The following is a 25286-nucleotide window of genomic DNA, read 5'->3' on the forward strand; positions in this document are numbered from 1 at the left end:
GTCTCCGTAACTGCAATTTGTCATTAAGATTATCYATGCTGGGAGATYATCCATGCAGATTCTGAGGCGCCATGCCTGGCCTGTTCCATGTGGTGTTGCTTTCCGGCTCCTCCAGAGCAAACCCAGAGGCAGCAGTGCCCATCTTCTGCTCGGACACAATTCCCTGTTAAACAAGCCAAGAAAACCCCTCCATCAGCCCAGGTTCTGAGTGCATGGCAGTCTGCAAGCAGCAGCGGAATAGAGCAATTTCCACAGCTGGAGCCACTTCCAGAATTTTAGTCATCTTTCACTCAATAGGAAAAAAAATCTAACCATTTTCTCCTGTCAGGGGATTCCCTTGTTTTCTTCAGGTCTGCAGCTCAGATTTCTGCAATTAATGACTAGTGTTTGGAAGCAATGAGACTAATACTTTAGAAGTTAACAACTAGTCAATAGATTGACGTTAGATTAATTCAGTAGGAATTTAGGTTACAGGAATAACTACGGAATCTTTAATTAAATAGATACCTATACTGTAATTAAAAATGAGATAATTTTGAAAGAACTGCAGGAGTACTGTAGTAAATTGCACRAACAAACAGATTTGGTGGGCCAGAGGACATGTTCAGTGAAAAGTTCCCCTTCCTTACTTTGCTTCCAGCTCCCTTTCCATGTGTCTCCAAGTTCTTTTTCTAACATCAGTGGGTTAACAGCCTACTCATATTGCCATTAATCCTTAATTTTGGGGCAACTTTTCCATGGAAGTGGCTACACTTGATTCTCAGTGTTTCAAAGGAGTGCATACTGAACTCTGAAATAAGGGTTTATCCTACTCCACCCTTTYGTGCTTGCTGCTGCCTCATAGCTATCAAGTATTCTTTTAAGATTTTTCTGTCAATCTCSATTTTGTCAAAAACCACTCAGATGCTGAGTACAAACTCCGAACTTTGTCTCCTACAAAGATGTAAGAGAGGTTTTGCTATGTTATCTAGCTGCACCTTTCTGTGCCCGTATATCAAAGTAAACACACATTTCAATTGCCTCACACCCTTGAGTTTTAGTGCCTGTCTCCAAAGGYATTAAATCCCCCATGATCAATGAGGTGTTTTTGCTGACTGTTGTCTAACCTCTTGTAGCACACTGCTAGACTTCAGGGCTGTGGATAAAGCACAATCTGTGGAGTCATCTTGCTGTCAGAYGCTGCTACCCTGCAGAGAGCTGCAAACGGGTATCTGCTGAATCACCCTGGCTCGATTTAAACACCCAGCCTCACATGCAAGAGCCTGAAGAACCAAAATTGAGGGAAGGGATTGTGCCAGAGCTTCCAAACAGATGCACCTGRCACTGGAGAGAGAGAAAGCTTAGTTTAATGCCAGTTACAGATCTCAGCCTGTCTGTGTCTTCTGCCCTTGGGTGGGTATTAATGGAAACTGCTCTCACTGGGTGAGATGCCAGACATTCACAGACTAATCTGAGATACAAGACTGAGTCTGTCAATGACTTCTCCTGCAGGGAAGGAAGAAGTTTGAYCATTACTAAGCAGAGTCTTGGTACTAAATAGTTAATGAGCTTCGTAATTAATCTGTTCTGTCTCAAGGCATGTTAAATACTACGCATGGGTACATATAAAAATTGCCTTGTGAAATCAGAGTGGAGTAAAATTCCTTCCCATATTTGTGTGGGAGAAGTTGTGTAATTTAAGAGGCAGCTAAAGTTGGTCCAACAACCACCACCTAAAAATGCTTAAACTTACCTTCAACTTATTTTTTTACATACTATATGTGGCAGCAAACTGCATATTTGCACACTTAAAATGCATCAGTGCCTTTGTGCAACAGCAGACAGCAAATAAAAATGTTGGGATAAAGAGGTCAAAGAGAGTAACATAAATGTAATCAGCACTAATTAGTTGAAAGTCTTTGAAAAGACTGGTGGCATCAAGTTCAGACTGAACAATTCGTAGATTTTTCTACCAGTATCTGAATGAACTGAGTGATGGGAGGAATTTGTTCTCTTGAGTGGAGCAGTATTCACATTTGACGTTAATGAGAATATTCACATCAGAAAGGCTGAAAGGCACACTATGAGCAAGAGACAAACAAAATTTGCTGCTGCCAAGTTTGGCCTTCAGCCAAGGGTGCAATTAAAAACAGAAACACCACTCTTTTATCTTCCCTTGCCATCTCTGAATAAATTCTTTAATAGGTGGGAAATGAAAAGCTCCACGTTGTAGGAGCAAGATGAGGTCTATGTCCCAGAAAATTAAAATACTTTAAAATTCAAAGATCTTGCCTTGAGGATTTTAATTTTCATAATACAGAGAAATTCATATTTCAGATTGGCTTCCCTAAGAGTGTGTATGCATACATGACCTTAAAAAAACCCCAAAAGAAGGAAAAATTAAAACACTGTGTAGTCTGTCCTCTACCTTTTTCTGGCTGAGTGAGACAGATGACTAAGACACTGCAGACCATTGCTGTTGCATTTCCTTCTCCTGCTTGCCAGGTCTCTCACTAAGCAAGTGCAGTGGAATTCACTGAAGTGCCACCTTGAGGGATTGCCAGGGAATAGGTATTGTCTGTGCAATTCAGTAATCCCACAGATCAATTGGCACACCCACACAGAAAAAGTCATTTTAAGCAGTGTGCATCCAAGCCTGGCTGCAGCATTCTTTGTTTGCTCCCAAGTTTTCCTTCACCAGGACCTTACGCATGCTGAATTAAAAAAAATATACTGAGGGAGAGAGAGAGGAAGCAGCGTGTGCATGTGGGAAGCATACAGAAAGACCGGAAAATAACCTTTGGAAAATGTGAGTCTGAAATGCTCCCAAGATCCTGGCAAGGAGAGTTGTCCCAGAAAAAAAATGAAGCATTTAGGAAGAAAAACAGGCATTAAAAAAAAAAAATCCATTGATATAGTAGATAAGTAATGGAATTGGATTAGGTTCTATAAAACCATAGTAAGAAGAAGGAAAAAACCAACATGTCAGGGCAAAAGCCATGATATAATCCTGGAGATGTCATAAACTACATTCAGGACAGCCACGGATCAACAGCATCTTCTCCATAGTTAAATACCAACTCGCTTTAAGTAAGTGCTAACTCAGATCACCATAAAAGAATTCCTGTACTCAAATTACCATCACTATTTGCCATTAAGTAGCAACTTTAGAAGCAGCACAAGCATGTCCCATCCTTTCAAAGATATCCTAAGTGCACATGCACCTTCGGGGAGCATGCTGGGAAGAAAATGATGAGCTGAAGTGAGTTAGGATCTGAAATGCTGCAAAAAATGTAATTACATTTTTTGTTCTCAGACCAAATGATAAGAAGTTGCCTTCATGGCTGTGGCTGGCTGCTTAAAGTATCACTGTGCAGTTTAAACATGTATTTAATTGATTAGAAATTAGCAGAATAATCAAGTTTGAATGCAAAATTAATTAAATTACTAAAAGCAAGCTAAAGGARAAGCTCTGTAAACCCCATTTCAAAAAGATGGTTGTGGAATAAAGATAAGCTCAATATTCTCCCCACTACACAAAGTTCACATACAACTTGTACTTCACAACAGATTTTATTTTCTGCACACAAGATGCATGTGCTTTACTGACCTTGACATTAYGTATTTTTTCAAAGGCAAATACAGACAAATTAGAAAAAAAACTCTACTAGACCTTTCTGTTGCGTCAAATAATGTGTTCACTCCTCAGAAGGAGGAATATAAACATAAAAAATAAATGAAAAGCAAAGATGTTTTCACTCTTAATGGAGGAAAGGAACACAGCCTAATGACTGCAGCATGAACCTAAGGGCTGAGAGAACAGAGGTGTCACAGTATGACTTTCTGCAAGTCACCTTGAGAATTCTCAATGAATATAGCTCTGCAAATCAGACACTTCACTGTCCTGTGCAGTTGCGAAGTAGGTGAGATATTTTTTAGGATTTCATGAACTTTAGTTTATTTAGTATCTTCTGCCAGTGAAATGCATTGTTAGGTAACAGAGAACTCCCCCTGCACATATAATGTGACCATACTACATCAGAAAAGTTATTATCTCAGGGTTAAATTGTTGTGTTAAAACATMAGTCTTGAACACAGAACAATGTCTAGCTGTATTCCCTAAAGGCAATCCAATCCACAAACTGTATCTCATTTGGAAACCCTCTGTTAATTCCCCATGGTTCTTAACTGCTAATTAGGTACTGAGTACTTTGGGTAATCAGGTACTTTGGCAGGGTTCCTATCTCCTGGAAGGGATAACTCCAAGAACACATCACCTCTGCCATCAGCCCTTCATGTCTTTCCCACCTGTTTGYTCAATGCAGGTGCATTTGCCTTGTACTTACCCTCTTGATTGAAACTGCAGCTTGATGATCTGTTCCCTTTTTCAACAAAGGGACTGTTAACTTCTACTATGCAAAGTGTTCTGGGTATACTTAGGAGACTTTTTAATAACAGCAGCTAGAAGAACTATTGAAGTGGAACCACCCACTTTTCCTGCTTATGTAAAGATACTAAAGTCATCTGGAAAATACTGTTCTTACTGGGGGGCTAATTACTCAGCTCCCATTTAGCAGTAAATTTTTCTGACTGTAACTTTGTGTCTTAGACAGAGATCAGTATGTAGGACCAAATTAACCAAAACTTGGAAAGCTAATGAACAAGAATCCTTACGTGGATTTGCTGAATGAGCAGCACCTTCACAAACAGAACTGGCAACCACTGTTGCTATTGCTAAGAAGAAACTTCTTACAGGTTGGTTTTTTTTTTTAATGATGGATTTTTATTGTATTTCCAGATGACATTATTAACCCACGTAAACAGGAATTTTACTTTGCACATAATAGAAAGTGTAAACAGAAATCTGAGCATCAGTATATGCTCACTTCTTCAATGGGAACCCAGCACTCGCCTTCTAAAAAAAAAGTCCTGTTGTTTTCAATTTGCACTTCCATTCTGAACCATTTGTAGATACTCCTTGTGTAGCTTTTCTTGGCTTTCATAAAGTTTCTTTAGCTTCTTAATTTGTCCTTTGCTCAGTTCTTTGCCTTCTGTATCATGGGTGGGAAATCCCTGAAATATTAAAAAAAAAAAAAAACATTCCTGAGATTAGAAAAAAAAAAAAAAAAAAAAAAAAAAGAAAAGAGTATTTAAAATAAAATCTTGGATTGCTTTTGTTCTTTATGGAATCAATCTTCTTTTAAGAAGATAGGGAGATAAGGTCATGATGACAGGCTGTCAGGAAGGGGTGTATCTTGGCTAATTTTAGTCACCTAGAAGTTTGACAGCTAACTGACTATTTCTGTATGTTCCCATCCTAATAATGAAGGGACATAAGGTTGCTTTTATCTTCTGTCCTGTACTAAGTAAGGGAAGCTTAGACCACTAACTTCTAGATGGTTTTAGTTAAGAGAATAATGACTAATTCCTGAACAGATGGTTAAAATAATCTTTTGTCATACTAGCAGATTGAATTCAAGGCTTAAAGCAAAAGCACTCAAGAGATTTACGCTCTTGATGGAGAAAGTATTATCTAAGTTTTYATGGACATTTTCCTTGGCTTGCAGGGGTATTTCCAATATTTATGCTCTCCATTCTGACTTGATCCCAGGGCCTGAATTTGTGCAGGTGAAGGGGAGAGGCAGAAACAGAATCAATGCCCCAAATAAAGTACTGAAGAAACAGCTCTTTATATATTCCAAGTAACATTTTTATCCCCAAGGGAAGTAATCAAGAGCAAAGTTATCCATACAGCCCCTTCAAAGAGCCTTTGCCAGGAAAGAGCAAAACAGTGGGCAGAAATGAACAGGACCTCTCCAAAAAACAACAGCTCTGGCACAGTCGGGGAGTTTATACTTGCAAATGAATACCCTGCCTTGCACCAGAGTAATAAATCTGTGGATGAACATCATACACATTCCACAATATACACTTTGCTTTGCAATGAGAGGAGCCAAAGGAAATGCACAATGGAATGYAGAAGGGAAATATCCTTGAAATAATAGCTAACAGAGACCTTSGTCCCCAGCGCACAATAAAATTAATGTATCACTTTTTCTTTCTCTCCTTCYCTCCTSTCACTAYAGTAATAGCACTGCCCTGGAGGTTTTGCAACAAGATTGCTATAAATGTATACAAATAAGTATGTTCAACTGGGGAAGGAAAATCACTCCCTAGATGAAGAAAAGTCTCTTACATTTTCATCAAACATGGAATATTTGTCAAGCTCCAATTTAAACATTTCATGTGGTGGAATCTTCATTTTTTCCAGTTTTGCTGCCTGTAATATAAARCATGCATTAACATCACAGTTAATTACTGACAACTGTCACATATGCAAAAGGAAAAGTAGATTATCATTTCAAAATTAAAGAGCAGTTAATTCACAATTGTTTATTATGTAAAAAAAACTTGGTCTTAGCTGTGCTTGTCTGGGAAAAAAAACTGTTCTAAGCCTGTAAAGAACCACTTTATAAAATAGATGCATTGCTGAAAACAGAAATTATCTGCTTATATACTCCAAAAACTACATCTGATTCTTGCTGCTTTGGTTCTTTAGTCAAAACAAAGTGAATAGTTGCTATGAGTAAAGAACATTCAGCAATCAACTCACTGCAAAGGGAACCACCTTTATCAAGTTTCCTGCTGACAAGGAGAGGTTTCTATGCAGTCACAGAAAAATCAGATGCAATCAGTAATTGCACTGAAAACAAACTGCACTTTCCCTTATCTGTAAACAAGCACATCTCAGGATCTTTTCCATGTAAKTTTTGCCCAATGCAAGGGAATCTCCTTTTTGAAAAAATGAGAAAAAGTACTTAGAATTTGTGGATGATAAATGCTGCTTATCTTGTTTTATCTCTGTATGTGGTGATCTCTAACAATTGTCTTCCTCTTTTAACATAGGAATGTATTTCCTGTACTGTTAAAGTCATCAGCATGGTAAACAATATTTTCTCTTATGAGTTCATCTCCTCTGTCTGCACATTCCCTATCCAAAGCTCGAAACCTYTGCGCTATCTGAATTCCAACCATAGAGATAAAACATTTCACTGCTTAATCATAAGAAACAGGGGTTTTCTTACAGAGAATAAGGAAAAAAAAGTAGAAAAAGAAACCCTTTCACATATACCTGTGACAGTAGAGAGAGAATAAAATGATAAATGACGTAAGCAAAATCTTCTCTACCAGTAACAAGCACTAAAGATCATAATTGGTCAGTTAAGGAAGTAATACTGTTTATAGACTGAAATTAAGTGCTACAAGTTCTTCTGTAATAAGATTTTGCAGTGTTGTGTTCTCAAAAATGGCTTCTCTATGAGAATTGAAATCCAAATCTGAACTGCAAGCCCAAGTCATTCTGAGCAGGAAATTGTGCACAMAAAAAAAAGAAAAGGAGGCACAGGTTAAGGCCAGGCAGAGAGCCCGTGTCCTAATATGTTCTTTCCTGCACATGATTTGCTGCCTACACTTCCCTTCAAAATGAGATTACTTACTTCCTGCTGTTGTTTCTTCCTGGCTGCCTCTTCTTTCTTCCTTTTTTTCTCTTCTTCTATCTGTGAGAAGCAGTGTTAGTGAGTAAAAGATAATGCACTATTTCATTTGGTTGTTTTCTACAAATCTAAGCCAGCTCTCCTGGATGTCTAATTACAGACAGAACTGGCAGCATGACCTGCAGCAAACCCACCATGCCTTATAATTAGGATTGTCTGATACTTCCCACTGTATGACTTGGATTTCATTTGCTTTTATTCACAGTTAAACCAGTTTAAACTGTTCAGAATGCATTTTGCATGCAAAGTGGATACCCATAAAAGAATACCTAAAAGAAATTGTCCTGTCATTTTACAAGGAGAGATGTTTTGCAAATGACTTTAAAAAAAAGACTGTATTTCAGTGATATTTTAAGCTCTTGCCTCAAACTGTGAAGACATCACAGTTTCTCAAGCAGCAGTTGTATCACTTGATGTTCCTAGGGAAACAACTATCCAAATTTAGCCAACTTGCTAAAAATCCCATCTTGCACTTGCCTGGGAGAGACCTGTCAATTCTGCAAGGGTTCTGCCAGTACTGAACATAACACTGTTTCCAGGGAAAAGAGACTCTAGCTGCAGGTCCCACCCAGCAGCTATATACAAACTGCCTTCAAATGTCATTTTGATGAAAACATCTGGAATTGGCTAAATCGACTTTTCACTTCTCCATTTTCTAAAAATCATCGACATGAAAGGAGAAATGTTGGAAAGTTCCAAATATTTCTAGTYGTGATAGAATTTTATTATTTAGTGAAACTGAAGACAGACAAATGAAGCATTCCTTTTAAATATTACGAAGTCTAACATTAATGGTAGGAAGTGCCAAAAGCAGAGATTCTGTAMAGATTTTGTGCATGTGAATTCAAATTCACAAGCTTTATATACTAACATGAATTCYTGCCCCCACATCCTGAATGTCTCACGAATTCATACTATATTGCTTAAGATTTAGCCAGTACATTTTTTTCTCACATATCAGATGAATACAGACTAATTCTAYGGAAAATGTTGACTTCATTTGTACRAACAAAAGAAGTGTGAATTAGCTTCTCATTGGAACTGTTCTTCCAGAGAGATAAGACAGTTTGCATGCAACACTCAGCATCCATTAMTTATATGAGGATCTTAAAAASCAAACAAATAAAAAATCATAGAGGTATTCAGTAGGTCCCATACAAAGTTTTCAAGAAGCTGTTTCAAAAAATTTGGTTTTTTTCAACACACTTMAATTTTTGCATCAATTCTCTTAGGTAATTTTCCTTGCTGCTAGTCTGTTAKGATTTTTCTTATCAATTATCAAAGAAATGTAAAAGTAACCATAGCTTACACATTACTTTAAATGTTAAAAATATAGGCTGCTTAAAACATTAACCTTTTTCTTTTCTTCTCTTTCTTTCAATAATGTGTCCTTATCCACTAATTTAACCACGGTTGGAAGTCCTAAAGAAGCAAAAAGAGATGGATTAGTTTCTTGATTAGTCAAAGATAAATGTATTCACCCTATGATAACTGTTTTCTTTTTGCACATTGAATCAACTATAACTCAGTGACTTACTYAAAAGTGACTAAGAAATTAAATGTTATACAAAAAGAGGAAAAACGTTGCAATACATATTTTTTTATTCTGTATATGTATTCCCATATACAGTTCTGTAACATCTATTCAGACATATATATACACCATTATATGTGGTACATCTTATGGACTGTTACATATAATATATAGGAGATACATATGGTGCACATATGATATAATATGGTATAGCTTTGCCATCCTTGAGTTTATTGAGTTATTTCAGATTAGCCTTGCCAGTTTGTTTTCCCACTTCTTAGGAAGTGGTTTGTTATAAAACCAGCTTCTACAAAGTTTCAGGAGATAAATGTGTACCTTCATGATCTTCGAATCGAACTCCAAGTTCAGGCAGGATGTCATCCCGGAGAGCATCACTCAACTGCAGCACTTCAGTTACTACAGAGCATGAAAAATACTTTTAGTGAAATAAGATTTGGCCAAAGTATACTTTTAGTCAGCTACATAGTTACTATATGGCAATTAGGAAAATGCTACTCTCTCACATAAGAGAGAGAAAAGTCTTTTGTTTCAAAGTGACAAATAAGTAAGTTCTGCCTTATTCTAGCTACGCAGAGAAGCAGCATGTTTCTTTGCAGGGACCTGAAAACCATAAATTTCTTCCAAGATACTCTCACTGTTCCTGAAGGGGAACAGAAAGTCCAAGGCAATTCAGAAATGATGTCAGGGTACAGTRGAAGGGTGTATGATTCAGGAAGATCCTTACGGTTGCTGTAGGATGTGCAATAAGAAAGGCTAAAAACCTAATTTTAGAAAAATCGCAAATTAACATATCTGGTGCTAAATCTAACAGTGCCCTTTGGAGGACTGTGATTTTGTTGATTTGATAATGACACATACATTTCCCAGAGAACTCTAATCCCAACATCCTCATTTTATTTCAAGCAAGTTAGTTGCAGCAGAATGGAGAATATTGGTTTGGCTTTCTGCATGGTGATCAGGACATCATGGCTAATACTTTTTTTTCCCTTGCAAACTTATCAAAAAGCCTTTGATGACAGCAAATGGTTAAGAACTTAAAATTTAGCTGAAATCATAGCTGAGTAGTCACATTAGCAAATATAGTTTTGTGCTTTTAATGTAAAYGTATTAGCTTTAGAAGGACTCCAAACACTAGCCATTATAAGGGGAAAACAAATCTTCATAAAAGSTAATTTTTTGGATGAGAAATCGTATGAGCTGAGAAGCAGCAGAACAGTTAAGAGGAACTAAATGCATCAAGGAGATCCAGTATGTTACTGTTGTGAATTCAGTGGCATCTTTTATAGGCAGTCTGATATTTGGGAGGAACACTTACCAAGTGTGACAAGACAGACATTTGGATTAGATGTGCTTATAATAAACAAATGTTCTCCCTTTCACCAATTCTTAGCTGGCTAAACCTAAGAAGTAATCAGGGTCTCAAAGATATTAATAGGCAGTGGAAGCTCCCATCCAGGCAGTTTCCTAAACACTGCACCTTCTGGTAGACACAAGCACCATCCCTGAGCCTTCATCACTTCCACAACTCTCAGAGAGCTGCAAGTGAACAGAGCACTGACTATCCTAAAACCATAAAAAGGAACACCCTGTTTCAGCGCATGGTAGTGTTCTGTGGCTCTCTCTGCACAGGAAACCACTGCAGTGTACAGAACCTCTTTTGTCTGCAGTAAACAGAATCGTTGTGTCTCCTGATCCAGAGCAGTTACACACAGTGAACCACAGCCATGTTTGATGCAACTCTAAATAAGCCATTAAGATAAACCAGGGATAAGATTACCTCACTGGCTGGTAACACTAAAAGTGTTTGCTCTAACCTAGGCAAAGGAATTACATATAAAAATTGCATCAGAACCACCTACTGCTTGTTCATTGAAACAGCATCTGCGCAGTTATAGATGTTTACTTATCTAAAACCATGAATAATTGAAAGCTGATGAAGAAATCCATCAAGGAGTAATGTATAATGAAACAAGTATTATTTATGAGAGGACACGTCCTCTGATCAACCCTACCATCCAGAGGAGTCAGGCTGTGCTTCTTAAGGCTGGAATGTGCCTGCCCTTTGCATGTGGCACCTCCAGAACAAAGATATTCAAGGATTGGGTAGGGGGTTGTTTATGGGCTGCCTCAAGGCACAAGGAGGCTCTCACTGAGGACAGTGACCATGCAGGCAGAGTTCACACATGGACACCTTTACCATGGGGCACTCAATTCAAGCAGGTGTCCACAGGTTGGGAACCAACAACTGAAGGATTTGCTCTTGTTTAAACATTGGAGTAACGATTTGCTCATAAGAATTCTTCCCAAGCACTGGGAGCTGCACTGGACCAYAGATCTGCTCCACTGTGCATCCTTRCAGAGACAAMTATATGGGGTTTTYGWGGTCAGATATTCAACCAAAACATCAGGATGTGCAAGACAGAGATGCTCTGAGCAACCAAGCATTGACACATTTTGCAGAGGTTTTCTGCATCTCTTTCCCCTTTGCACCCAACACAGTGTTTTGCCTTGTCTGTTTACCATCCTAAGCAGGTTCACATATTCACTATTCATATATTCACTCAGCTCAAATGATCAGTGCAGGTGTCCAGTTTGGACAATAATAACCTTATAAAACAGATAATTTATTTAACTAACAYGTTTGAATGTTAGCCATTCTGGATGATTGTAGCATTTTTTCAGGGTATATACATTTTGATTCTTACTAAAAACCCATAGTTTCACAAATGGATATTCTGTGAAATGTTTTGTTAGTACATCTTCAAATAATATGTATATGGATGGGGACATGTGTAATGCTCTGCAGGTTTTACAGAGCCACATACTTTTTAACCTCTGAGAATACTTAAAGCAATAGAGATTATTTTAACTAACATTTAACACAATCCTGCCAACAACAGGCTATGATAGGGAAACTCCCTTTGTCTACAGCTACGCAGAGGCAATATCCCCAGCCACTAATCAGAACAACTTTTATAGTAATTTAATGCTCCCTGCAAGCAAGAATTTAATGGGTAAAGAGAAACAAACCAGCAGCATGTCACTGCAGGTCCTGCCAACCACCACTAAGCTTCCATATTACAGTTYAAAAGAAAGGTGACTCCCTGGTCAAATTGCAGAATGCTCTGTACCCCAATCAAGCAGCAACTAGATCCAGTTTGAYTGTTACTGTTCAGTGTATTCSAAGMAAAAARTCACTACCTTCCAAGTAGCAGAAGSAGAGTTCAGAGTCTTTGCCAGCTGAACAGGTTACCAGACACTACAAGTAATTTTGTATTTCTGTGCAATATAAGGGTTGCTTGTATGTTTTATGCATAAAAAATGCCCTGTTTTGCCTTCAAGTACAAATCCCAGTGTCAAAGTTTTAAGAAAACAAGAATCAAATACATATGAAGACATGTAAAATTCYACAGGGAACAGCAGAAAATAGTAAGAGCTCCTCCATTACAAAATACCAGTAAAATCAAAGAAAGCTYAAGGGAACTACCTTTTTAACACTATATAGTTCTGCTGCCAACACACACAACATGATCAAAGCTTTTCAGAGGGATTTTAAAAAGTACCTGAAACAACTTCTAGCAAACTCCCAGAGCAATTCTCCAAAGAAAGCACTCCAATTACTATCAGAGGARCTACAATTCCAACTATGCTAGCAAATAACCATGAGCATCTCAGACTATTTAAATGCAGACACTATTATTGTGTAGCAATCTACACTTTTAAGAAAATGCAAGCTCCCTGGAGAAGAGATGATGGGTACTTTCATAYATAGAAAGCAGGGAGTGCCCTAACCTAGAAAAAAAGCAGCTGAAGCTCATAATTCCAGAATTTGGAAACAATTTTGGATTGTTTATGAAATGATAGTTTAGTAGCCTTTAGTAGTTAAAGAGACAGGCAGCAAAATTTCAAATTCAAAAATGCCTTGCTTTTATTCTCTAAGCTAGGAGAGATTCCATCAGCTGCCTCACAACCACACATTCYACCCTCTCCCCCAGTTTGGTTCCTATCACCCCCAAATCTCTTGTGCAACAGTACAGGAAAAAGTGAACTCTCACCTTTCTTCTCTCTGGCAATTTGTCGCACTCCTTCTCTGAACTCAGAAAGAACCTGGAGGTATGGCATCACTGTAGATTCAATCTGCAGGATCATTATTTCCAAAGTTAGCTAATCATCACTTAGATATAAAACATATGTCTACCCACTTCATATTTATGTGCTATTGGATGGAATTTGACCTCAGAGCAGAACTGYATCAATAAAATTTGTCATTGCTCTATTGGTGTTAAAGGATAAATGATAATTTGCATTAGCTGTCAATTTTCCTTTTGTGCAGACAAAATCAGCTAGTGAAGTTCAACCTCTCCCCACTGCTTTTTCACTTCCTTTCAGTTAGATCCATCACTTCCACAGGGTTATGCTACAGCCCAGCTAACTATAAAGCAATACAGGGATAAAAACAGCACTCAGATGAATTTGCACCTTCATGTACTGTGTTGTCTTACTTAGGCCCAGCTGTTTGTCAGATACCAGSTGAAACCTGTTTTAATTTTCATTGTAACACAGATCCGTTCCTCAGATGTTAGCCTATGCTAGTTGTACATATTCCCAATACAGTGCAATTGTCTATATTCCTTGCACAATTCCCTCTCCCACAAGAAGTGGGGCAAGACTACTGTTGAATTATTTCATGTGTAAAATGGTCATGAAGTCTCAGAGAAAAAGTCCTGTGAGTACAGTCTCAATGGCAGTGAAAAACAGCAGCAAGCAGTGAACAGCAGTGAACAGCTACAAAAACAACTACAGACCAGAGCTGTCTGCCAACACTTCTCTGGAATCCCAAGAGGAAAAGCCAGGCCCCCAGGGGACAGCTTAAATTAAAAGTTTCATTACTTTGCAGGGTGGGGGAGAGAAAAAAAAAATGCAAACTTTTGTCTCCTGTACAGTTTCTGCATGTGTTTCCTGTCTGCTAAATCTCCATGACAAATTTCTGTGCAATTAAGGGACAAGATAGTCTGTCATGCTCTAAAAGTATCCCATGAAAAGAACTGAGGAGCTCTTTAAAATGTTTTGTAAGTGTGACCATGGTGCAAWCAGCTTCATAGAAGCTTTCATCAGAACCAGTGCTGACAAGTTTGGCCCAAGAACAGACTCCGAAAAATGAGGAGCAGTCACATCTCCACTCTGCCTCWGCACCTAAAATACCTCTTCATGCAAATGAAGGGGAGTCAGGAAAGCAGGCACTGCCACTACTTTATCAGTCATTTCAAGATGAAAGATTTTTATTTCCAGAATAACTAATTTGAGGGAAATGCTTAATTCATTTAGAAAATGAAACTATGGAACTGAGGTCTTCTGACTTCAAATCTCTTTTATCCACTTCACAAGTAAATTACTGACCCATGGTAATTAAGCTAGTTTTTCTTTCAGAGTTTTTGAACAGGATTATGCCYTTTTTGGAGATACTTACTCTATTGGTTCTCTCATCTCTCTTTCCATTTAAACAAGGAAATAACTGGCCTGACCCACAGCCTTCTGTAATTATTGAGAAGTTTTTGAACCTTGTAAGTTCACCTCTTTTAATTTTTGCTAAGAAATATAAGTATCCAGACAGAGGACTGAAAAACAGTGTAATATTTAAYGGAACAGCCAAAACATTTGTGATAATATGCATTTTTCTATTATAATGCTTAACACCAGTAATGACCTGGGTGATCAAAACAAAAGCCTCTTGTGTATAAGAGATGTTAGCACGAGATTATTCTGACAACTGTGCTAACAGYGTTGCAAAATGTGAAATATAKAAATCTTTCTTCAGAAAGGATGTTCTTTAATGTTTGTTTGCTTTCARGCCTAATCAASAAGAAGGGAGATTTAATCCCTGAAACAGAGAGCAGCTAACAAGCAAGCTCAAAGTGATGTCCAGGTATTAGAAAAACAAATTACTTTTTGGTAGAATTGTCTCATTAAGGTTTAGGGCTGGACATGCTACAGTGGCCTCAGACCTTAGGGGAGGTTAAGAGAACTTGGGAAGAAGGATGGCCCAACAGTGGACACAAAGAATGTTACAAAGAATTTAYGGGCCACAAGATAAGGAAGAAACTCATAAAGCCACCTCAGCAACTGTGAAAAATCAGCTGAAAATCAGYTCCCACTGGGTAAGAGGTAATTCCAATCACCAGCTCAGGGACCACCAACCCAAGAAACCCACTGACTCAAAAGAATAGAAAGATTGAGGATGCAGACTAATTAGCATGGGAAGCAAGAAAATTATTAACCAACAGAGGATAGAATACTAATAAGGTAATAAATACTACTAAAAAGGTGTTAAAGTGCTACCTTTCTTCTGAAATTCAAAATAATTCGGAGCTAAATTAAAATTCATTATAGATGTGCTTGGTAGGGAATGCTGAGCATCTTCCTCATTATATCATTAGCGGAAATTTCCACAGCACGCTAATATAAGTATTTGCATGAGCAATTATCAGATGAGTTTCATTCCCATTCTCCAACCATAAGCAAGCTTGCCAATTCCTTTGATGAATAGAAAGTTTAGCTTTTTTGTTACATCACAAATGTTTTATTTATTCCTTCTAAGGAGGATCAGAAAGGTGTATGGTCACACTTCTAAATGCAGAAAAATACTTAAAAAACAGCACCGATGTGCTCACATCAGATTTTTGGCATGAACAAAGTTGATAGCTTTCACAGGGAGCTGTTTCTCCTGCCCACACCACAAAATGTTCCAGTTATTACAGAGCCCATCAGCGCTTTCATCAGGAACCTCTCAGGTATTTCCAGAAAAATTCGGCATCGCAGCAGAACTGCTGAGTGACTAAAGCAGAACAGCCTTTGAAAGCCGCATAAAAACTGTGGCTACAAATGAGATCAGAAGAGATTGAAATGTGGATAGAACTCCAGCTGCCTCCAGGCTGGTTTTTGGTGTACCACAAAGAAGTTTAATCAGTATAATTATATTTTTGAAACTACTTAGCATACAAATACTTGTAATGATTCTTTAGGCTGTAGCATGTGCTGCCTGTAGTTCACATGTGGTTTATGGAACAGACTCATCATTCAGAAGACAAGATAATTCTTTTTCTGGTTGCTATACAATTTGTCTGTCATTAAATCAAACAAACCTATAAAAACCCCAGCTCTTGTAAAAGAAAAATCCTGCTTCCTAAGCCAATTAATTACAACAGATTCAAAGACTAAAAGCAAAAACAACGTAATTCAGCTACATATCACTTTTACCTAAGCTTTCAAAGGACACAGTAATTTTGAATATTTTTTACCCTTCACTTACATTTATGTTTTGACTATTTCCTCCAACAGGAAAACCAATTGCATCATCACTTTCTATGGCACCAAAAATCTGGTCAAGGAAAAAGAAAAGATGGCATATATCAACTCATAGGTATGTGAAAACTAAGCAAAATCACATATACTAGGCTTTTGAACAGTTCTCATTTAACCCAGAATTCACAACTCTAACAAGATGATGTTTTGATTTGYAATTGATGCACCATACAGACGACTGGCTTTCAGATTTAGCTTTAAAGCCAACAGATTTGTCACTCTGGCTTAATATTTTTTCTATTCTGTTATTTTCTTTGCACATATTAGGGACTCTCCACTATTCAACAAAACAGTAGCTGAAGAAACACAGAAGACCAAAATTGTTCCTGCTGCAGCACACACTGCAGCTTGGGGTTGGTTTGGCTGCGGGATGTGTRGAAGATCTCTAGTTTCCTACAAGATTTAAATGAAGACTGTGTACAGATCCCTTCATACTTGATTATACAASTTATAACTGCAGGGTGCAATAGCAACATTAACCCTTGCTGTTACATACCTTTAGCATTTGAGTGAGATAGGAACTGATGTTTTCTAAAAGAAGTCTGTTTGGCATCTGTCTGGAAGATTTCTTTGCAGCAATATAGGAATTACTCTGGCTGACTAATGAGCGCATTTCTTCTAAGACAGAGCGGGTGTCAATATTGTCACACAGTGCTTCATGAATTGCTGCCTTCTTCTCATAAAAACTAAGAAGAAAAAGATTCTTTTTACTACTCATGCCAAAAAAACTGCAACATGCTCTGAAGAGTCTCTGTTAGAAGAGTAAAGTGACCTGAAAGTAAGATAATTTTTTGTTGGTCATAATTTATATTTGAATGAAAAACAGATGAGCGAGAAAAAAGGCATTATCACGACTCTGAAGTTTTGCTGCTGTGGACAAAGGCAGGCAGGATAATCTAATTGGCAACAACTATCCAAACAAATTACATCAAACACTTTTTCAGCAGTGGCTTTTTCATGCAAGTGTTTTTTTAAGCAGTATAAATGGCTTATCTAGTATCTTCTTGTGCTTACTTTTTTTTTTTTTTTACAGTATTGCTTTCCTATCCCTGTGTCCCAGCCAAGTACTCTGTTTAGATCTTTCCAGGGAGGAGCACCAATTTGGAGTTAATTTAATACAAAGTAAATTATTACAGAGATATTACAAGTAGATAAAAAGGAATAAATTCATGCAAACCTTCATCATGTTAGTGACATGTTTGTAGGTAAAAATAACTAATACAGTATATTAGACATAATTTCCTCAYACAAAGGCTTTATGGTTTCAAACAATATACTTTTTCCAAGAAAAAAGAAGTGGTAGAAGAAAGGACACTAAACTAAATATCCACAAAGCATATCTTCTATTCCTCCCTCTTCTTAATCCCTTCCTTTTGACCTCTCTGTTATTCACTATCCCTTTTTTTTTAAAAAAAGGGTTATCTTTTTTTCAGCCTCAAGTTGACGATGAAATTTTCACAGGACATCACTACATAGGAGAATCTGCACTGAGTCATTCAGTAGTAACATCTGCGGCAGCAACAACARTGAACTGAACTAGGAAACAACTTCAGTACTGCAATGTAAGATGCTTCTATTTTAAATTTCAGACATAACAGAAGTCATATRGAAGCTGTTTGCATTACTAATAATAATAGTAGTTTTGTTACAAAAGACTTAAAAATTGGTATCACTGTCTTAACAAACTATTTTCAAACACTATGGCGGTTTTAGGTCATTTAACTGCCATTTGTCTTGGATTGCTTACTATACTTTGAAAGGCATAGAATATTGCGTTTCCAGTTGCAGCCACTGTAAACTTGGTCACTTCTCAGAGAGAAGAAAGGGTCAGCTATCTAAAAGAAGTTCTCTTTCCCTTTGTAAACAGAGCAATGAGGCATGCCAATGTACTTAACATAAACAAAAGGGAAATTACAATTTCATCTATATTTCATGAAGCTGCCCCAAGATTAAAYTGATTGCTTGTAAAGAGTTGGGATGTTAAGTGGGAATTCTACAGACATAAATATCACTATGTACATTATAAGTGATTTTGTAAGGAAAAAAATTTTAAACATGAAGCTACACAATGGCTATTCAGAGAGAAGTAGGAATGCGCCACTCACTTTTTGTTCAGCTCCACTTCTTGATTTTCCCATTTCTGAAACTGGCCTGTCACATCAATGGGAGCTCGAAGAATATCCTTCACATTTAAAAAGAACTCCTGTAAAAGAAGAAGACAGCTAGAAGTCAGTTTCAATTACACATAAACAATACTTACTACAAAATGGAATTATTTCTAAATGGGTACTCCTAAACTTTATGGGTTCAACACTTTTTCAGCCAGGATTTAAYGATGTCTCTCAAGACCACTAAAAACATTTTGCATAACTCTGTAAATCACAGTTGGACTGTCATTCATGTTTATCTCTTTGCACTGTTACTCCATGATACACTTCAATATTCTAACACCAAGATGGTTACAAAACAAAAACTTTTCAAAAAGTTTAGGCAACACTTCTTATGGCAGATTTTAAAGACAATTGCTAGCAATGGAAGCTGAAGAATAAAATGGCTTTATAGAAAGGATCTGMTTTAAAGGGGCATCCAGCTCAGTAAAAAGTCATTTCAACCTAATCTGTGGCCCAAACAAAACATTCTACATAAAAAGCAGAATAGCCACAGTTGGAGAGACCAAAATCAACAATCTCAAATGCTGTACAGCGTCCTTGTGGAAAATTTGAGTTTAAATTATGTCTCCAAATTARCCAGAGACAGGAACTGTGCTTGACCTCTCACATACCACAAAGCATAGAGGCAAAGGCTCAAGGTTTGTGGTGAAGAGAGGAAGTGGGAACAATATTCCTTCTTCCCCTTTGGATACATTTGTGTAGAGTCTGACCTAGCAGAAATGTTACAGAGTGTCTGTTGGACTAAGTTGTATGTTCTCACTGAACTGAAAAAATGATCTYGTGTGTAAGTGCCAAGCTGCTCAGAGATGTCAATACTTGGAGAAAGCACCCAGTGCAGAGAAATGYAGCAGTTTGTACACAACTTGAGCATTCAGTGGTAGTTAAATAAACACATCCCACCTAATGGATTAAGAAGGTAAACCTGGTCTGGGAATATGGCCTACTTTTCCTTGGAGTTCTATTTCTTGAAACACTTATAGCAACACTAAATTTAGAGGGCTGGAGAAGCAATAGAAAACTTACTTACATTCATAAACTTCTCATATTGAATAGCTGACTCCATGGTATTAYTTGAATAATCCAGTGTATCCTTCCAAGAGTGCATGAGGAAAGCCAGCCGTAACTGCCGTGCTATTAAGAATTTCAAAATAAACAAGGAAAGTTATCATAAGTTAAAGCATTTTCATGGACTGCAATAATACAGTGGCTAAGAACACAATCTTTGAAGTTCTTACTATCACTACATCTACCAAAAAAGCAAAAMCACTATTATCCRTACTGATAAATACAAGCAAGAATCAGAAGAACAAGGAATCTGTTCTAAAGTTAGCAAAGAAGAAAGAYGCCTGAAGTTACCCTGAACAACAAATTTACAACAGCCACCAAAGTAAACCAAAAGCACGCCCATTCCAAAATAATTTGTACCTGTATGTTTCTTCAGTGCATCTTTTATGGTAATGAAATTCTTCAAAGACTTGGACATTTTACAGCCAGCAATTGTTAAATGACCAGTATGCAGAAAATACCGAACCCAGTGATCGTTTTCAAAGTATGCCTGCAGGAAAAAAACAAAACACAAAGACCCAACACTGTTTACATAGAAACCATGAAGTAGGAAAACTTAGAGAATAAAATCCTGAGAACCAAAAGTTAYGCTTACACAAAACACACATTGGGTTTTAAAAACTGAATTATGGATTTGTGCAAGTTGTAGTCAAAGAAAAGCATGTTGCTTTTTCACTGCAGAAAGGTCAGTTCATTCACCTCAGACTGTGCCAGTTCATTGTCATGGTGAGGAAATCGCARATCAAAGCCTCCTCCATGAATATCCATCGACTCTCCTAGAATGGATCCAGCCATGGCAGAACATTCAATGTGCCAACCTGGACGACCCTGSGAAYAAAAAGTTATGTGGTTACTAGTAAYYGTCTGGCTCTCCTGCCTACRTCTTATTCCCTCATGCTGTTACTAAGAGAAAAAGAGTCTCAGTTCCAGCTTCACAAAAGGAAACTCTTGCATTTAGAGATCCAACCARCAACTCATCTGTAATGTTTTGATTATCTCGCTTATCATTCTTTTAAAACCTATATTAGTATCTTTGATCACAGGGGAAAAAGGGAACTAGAATTCACTGTAGATGAATGTTGTCAATAAACAGAGGACAAATGACCAGTAACAGCCACGGTGGGCCTGCATGCAAACTTCTGCTTAAAAAGTATCAGAGTGATACACATTCTAGATTATTAATTAATAAAATCCACAGAATTTTATGACTGAATACATCATCTCCACAATCTATATATTGTTAATATGAGGTGAGGCAAAATACTTGTGTAACTGTTATTTAATRAAGTGTAGAAAATCCAACTCCTGATTATAATGTCCTTACCTTTCCCCATGGAGAGTCCCATGAGGGCTCTCCTGGCTTGGATGATTTCCATAGAGCAAAATCATTTGGAGAGCGCTTCTCACTTAAGCGGTCAGCTGAGATGCTCAGGTCACCTTTCAAAAGGGAAAATATAAATGCATAAATTTTACACCAGCATTAATGATTTTTGACTTTGCGGTATCTCACATAAAATGAATAAAAAAGTTAATTAAAAAACTCCAAAACACAACTCCCCAAATCATTGAATTCTTAAAAGTCCTTATTATTAGCCTTGATAATCCACTGGGGTTTTGGTTAATGTTTGTTTCACAAGTATCCGACAAGYATCAACTGCACTGGTGATATGTTTTGACATGAGATTCAGCTACATTCTCTCAGCAAGCACAACACCAATATTGCAGTTACAGAAAAAGAATCACAGGAAAAGGAACCCTATGCTCAGAGACAAGCAACACTTCAGAATCAGTCCATTCCACATTAGATGGCTACATTTACTCTTCTGTTACTGTCACAGATATGTTATGTATTATTGCCTGTTAGCCCCTTATGATAATTTCGGTGGTCCTGCTATTGTAACATCTTTGAACGCCACGAATTTACCATTTCTACAGTACTGTCCAAGACTAAAAGTAGTCAACAATACTCCCTAAAGCATAAAAATCCAAGACAGATTAAAAATAAGATTGTCAAAGGTAAACTTCTCAATTACTCTTGTGGTACAGATTGAAATACCTGCAATCTCAATTGCTTTGAATGTGGTACATTTGCACTTCAAATATAGATATATTTTGCTTTTATTTTATTAATTGCAACTTTCATAGCTTAGCATTTCTGCTGTCTGTWACAGTGAAAATTACACTATCTGTCAGGGTATCAACAATCACAATGAGTGAAAGGAGCTAAGCTGAGAAGCAACCACTCAGTATCTGCATACTTTTGGTTAGTTACATTAATCACTCAGCATCAGTTCCTATTTGCAAAAAGGTCACAACAATTCAACAGAAGTGATTGGTTATGTGGTGGAAGTGATCTATTCGTGTTACCACAAATATAGTGGTTTAAATCAGCACCTTTTATTTGAGATAGGAGATTTCAGCTGGAAGAGTTTGAACAAAGGAAAAAAAAACCCATATCCATTTAGAGCAGCATCTCTCAGATACTGCTAAATTCACCTACTGAGTGTCCTGATTTTACCTGGTATGAGTGTTATATTAAAACATTTTCATTTTCTTTTTATAGMCTTTCTGCATTACTTGCTACAACTGCACAACTTTAGGAGCAGATAACTAATGAGTCTCATTTACTGAGCTCATTAAAAAAATTATATTTGGATTTAGTTCAACACAATAAAGTTAAAAAAGAGTTATCAATATAAAAKAGGAACCCAAATATTTGTCACTAAATAACCCCAGTCTGATGTGGAAAACTTTTGCCTGGCATGTGGAAGACCCAGGTTGAAGTCTTTGTTCCTACTCTGAGCCAGATGAACAGGCAAATAACTGAGTTATGGCCAAATGACWGSGCTATTCAMAATTCTKACCAAAAAAAAMCCCTACAAACAAAAAGYAACCTAAAACCATSCTAGGATTAATAATATTTCTTGGTATTTTCCAAAGTGTAAAACTTCCAGGAAAGTACTGGCTCAAGCTACAAAACTTTGGCAAAAAAATTGGTAAAGGAAGTGCAGCAGCTCTGACAGTGACTGATCCAAACCAGCGAAATCAATTGAAGAGATCAATACATCATCAGTTTCTTCAGCAACTTAAGCAAATCWTTACCTTCACCCTCTTGAAGAGCTTTTTGATCACCTACAGCTTCAGGCACCAACTTAGCATAGGAGTGTTTTTCACTGGCATCAAACTTCATAGTATCAAAGTACACAGATCCATTGGACACATACCTGAAAAGTTAAAGATCATTATTTAGCTAACTTTCTACCACAACTTTAACTGAATTTTATCCCCAAAATCACTGTCCTAAATTCTCTAGTAACTCCACTCACAGTATGATACTGCTCAGTATTGTAAAGATGACTTAAATGAGCCTAAATTTTGAAGCCTTACCATATGAAGACTTCAGACAAATCATTGCAAATCGTAATKAAATCAATCAAAGAGAAAACAACATCTATTATTAAGCTTTAAAGAGGTGAGACATCAGGTGACAGTCACAAAAATTACCACTTAAAAAAAGTTTTGTTATTTACAACTGATTTCTAACTGTCAACCCAGGTGTTAATTTTTGACAATTTTTAATTAAGACCAGGAATCAAACACAGCTCAAGATCTGACTTTTGAAGGACTTCGATTTCATTTTAATGAACAAGGATTTCAGCCTATAGGACATCATAAGAAGCACATTAAATGAGAAATAAGAGGGTCTTTTGCAAAGAAACATGAAATTTCTTTATTTGATGAAAAACTGCTTCTGGCAAAGACTACTGTTGCTTATGAAAACAGAGAAAACAGCTGACAGTTTGATAACTTTCAGCACTTTTCTGGCACCCAATAGCAAACTTACCCATAACCATTATCCACAATCTTCTTCACAAAATCCACAATTTCTGGCACATATTCACTAACCCGTGTTAAAACATCTGGAGGTAAAACCTACAGATAAAAAGTAGATTATATATATATATATATATATATATATATAYACACACACATATATGCAAATATGCATTAAATATATATGTTATCTATTGATTACAATTTTGCTCAAAAGCAAGTGCTAATAAAACCTAATACTCCTATTTCAAGCTTTCTGCTCTGAAACAGTGTGCTGTGGCCATTTTCCTCAGCCTTTAAGGGGACATTAACAAGAAACTACTGCAGGAGATGCCAGCTCTTCTGCCAGAGGTGGCAGTAAATCCCTCTGATTTGCAGGTAAATAAATCATCCCGAATCACTTTGTATTACATGCCTGTAATACAGCATTTCATCTGTAACAGACAAGTCTCTTCTTGACGGTTATCATCACGTAATTTCTTAGTGCCTGAAGACTATTAAGTAGTCAGTCTAAATGCTGAGGCTGGCAGGGATCTCTTGTGCAACCAACAGATTCCATCTCAAACACCTGCATGAGTCAATGATTACTTGCCCATGTTACACCAAGGGGATGGCATGGAGAGCACACACCAAACCTGATYACCAATTAAGTGACTCAAAACCCACAGCAGATTTAAGACTGTTGGGATGGAAACAGAGCAGGTGCCAATTAAACATCTACCTATTCATATTAAAGGAAGTACTTTACTGATAAAGTTGAAATATGAAGTTCTTGAAAGCTATTAAGGAGCAAAATTGTACTGTAGGTACTATAAGGCACRGCACATACATTTTTAGAAGAGAAACCAGTTCATTACTTACGTTGAGTGCTTCCATATCTTTATGAAATTCCCCCTCCCAGAATTTGGGGAGCTTTGAGAATATGGAATTGTCAGTCACCTGACTGCCAAATTTTGTGTCCAACCAGTCAGACAGCAAATCTTTGGCTTCTTCCAACAGTGTCTAGAAAACAGTAATGGAAAGAGCAACTGAAGAAAGACTTGACATGTTTAAATTCTGCAGGAAGATCTTATTCTGAACAGAGAGAGGTTTGCTTAAGACATTCGGAGACACTTAGTTGTGAATACAGAGTAAACCATGTTTCTACCACATTTTTATCATACTGTCCTTCATAAATACAGATGAAAAAAACAGTGCAAGAAAGAAAAACAGGTGAGATCTGTTTTGAAACTGMTCACTTCAATAGGCATCTGGAATTTAAGCTGTAAACATCACATGGGACCTGCAGTTACATCACATTATCTGTTGTTCCCCTATTGCTATTGTATAATGTAACAAAAGTCTTACTGTGCACATTGCTAAAAAGTGCTTGAAAGACTAATTTGAACATCAGCAGGGATACCTTTTAGTCTTATATAAAAACATTACAATTTCTTACGCTAGGATATAATGCAGAAGGTGTTATCGTTTAGATTTTAGTTATTTTAAAAGTTCTATWAAGTCAGTATACACTTTTATAAAGTCACTTGATATTAGAATAGGAGGGCCTTTTAAAAAGCCCCCATAATTTAGAGACAGTCTTCTCAAGAAGGGAGCACATACCCATGTGCACCCCACAGTACTTAACACAAATRATCTGAAAGTAAGAGAAGATGAAAATGGAAATCATTCACTATAAAACAGTAGTTATATTAACTGACTTGTTTRCTGGGACAGAACTAAAGCCTAATAAAGTCACCACGATTATCTGTCACTAAAAGTAATTGTCTT

The 25286-nt window shown here is 37.1% G+C and overlaps 1 protein-coding gene across 3 annotated transcripts in view; it reads right to left on the minus strand.

The window, feature by feature from the left end:
- Positions 1-4739: 4739 nt before the first annotated feature.
- Positions 4740-25286, minus strand: part of CARS1 (cysteinyl-tRNA synthetase 1) — a 32212-nt gene continuing 11665 nt past the window's right edge. For all 3 annotated transcript variants that reach the window (XM_057369237.1, XM_057369238.1, XM_057369240.1), the window contains 16 exons: positions 24378-24518; positions 23527-23615; positions 22785-22906; positions 21007-21119; positions 20382-20510; positions 20043-20172; positions 19645-19748; positions 18552-18649; positions 16943-17132; positions 16394-16462; positions 13143-13224; positions 9403-9483; positions 8887-8954; positions 7476-7535; positions 6176-6259; positions 4740-5052 (listed from right to left, as the gene is read on the minus strand). In XM_057369237.1, coding sequence (XP_057225220.1) covers positions 4918-5052; positions 6176-6259; positions 7476-7535; positions 8887-8954; positions 9403-9483; positions 13143-13224; positions 16394-16462; positions 16943-17132; positions 18552-18649; positions 19645-19748; positions 20043-20172; positions 20382-20510; positions 21007-21119; positions 22785-22906; positions 23527-23615; positions 24378-24518 — 1695 coding nt within the window. In that variant the 3' untranslated portion in view covers positions 4740-4917. The remainder of the gene's footprint in view (positions 5053-6175; positions 6260-7475; positions 7536-8886; positions 8955-9402; positions 9484-13142; positions 13225-16393; positions 16463-16942; positions 17133-18551; positions 18650-19644; positions 19749-20042; positions 20173-20381; positions 20511-21006; positions 21120-22784; positions 22907-23526; positions 23616-24377; positions 24519-25286) is intronic.

The sequence above is a fragment of the Malurus melanocephalus genome, unplaced genomic scaffold (genome assembly GCF_030028575.1).
Source record: "Malurus melanocephalus ecotype Western Australia unplaced genomic scaffold, MMel_1.1 scaffold_106, whole genome shotgun sequence".
Classification (NCBI taxonomy): domain Eukaryota; kingdom Metazoa; phylum Chordata; class Aves; order Passeriformes; family Maluridae; genus Malurus; species Malurus melanocephalus.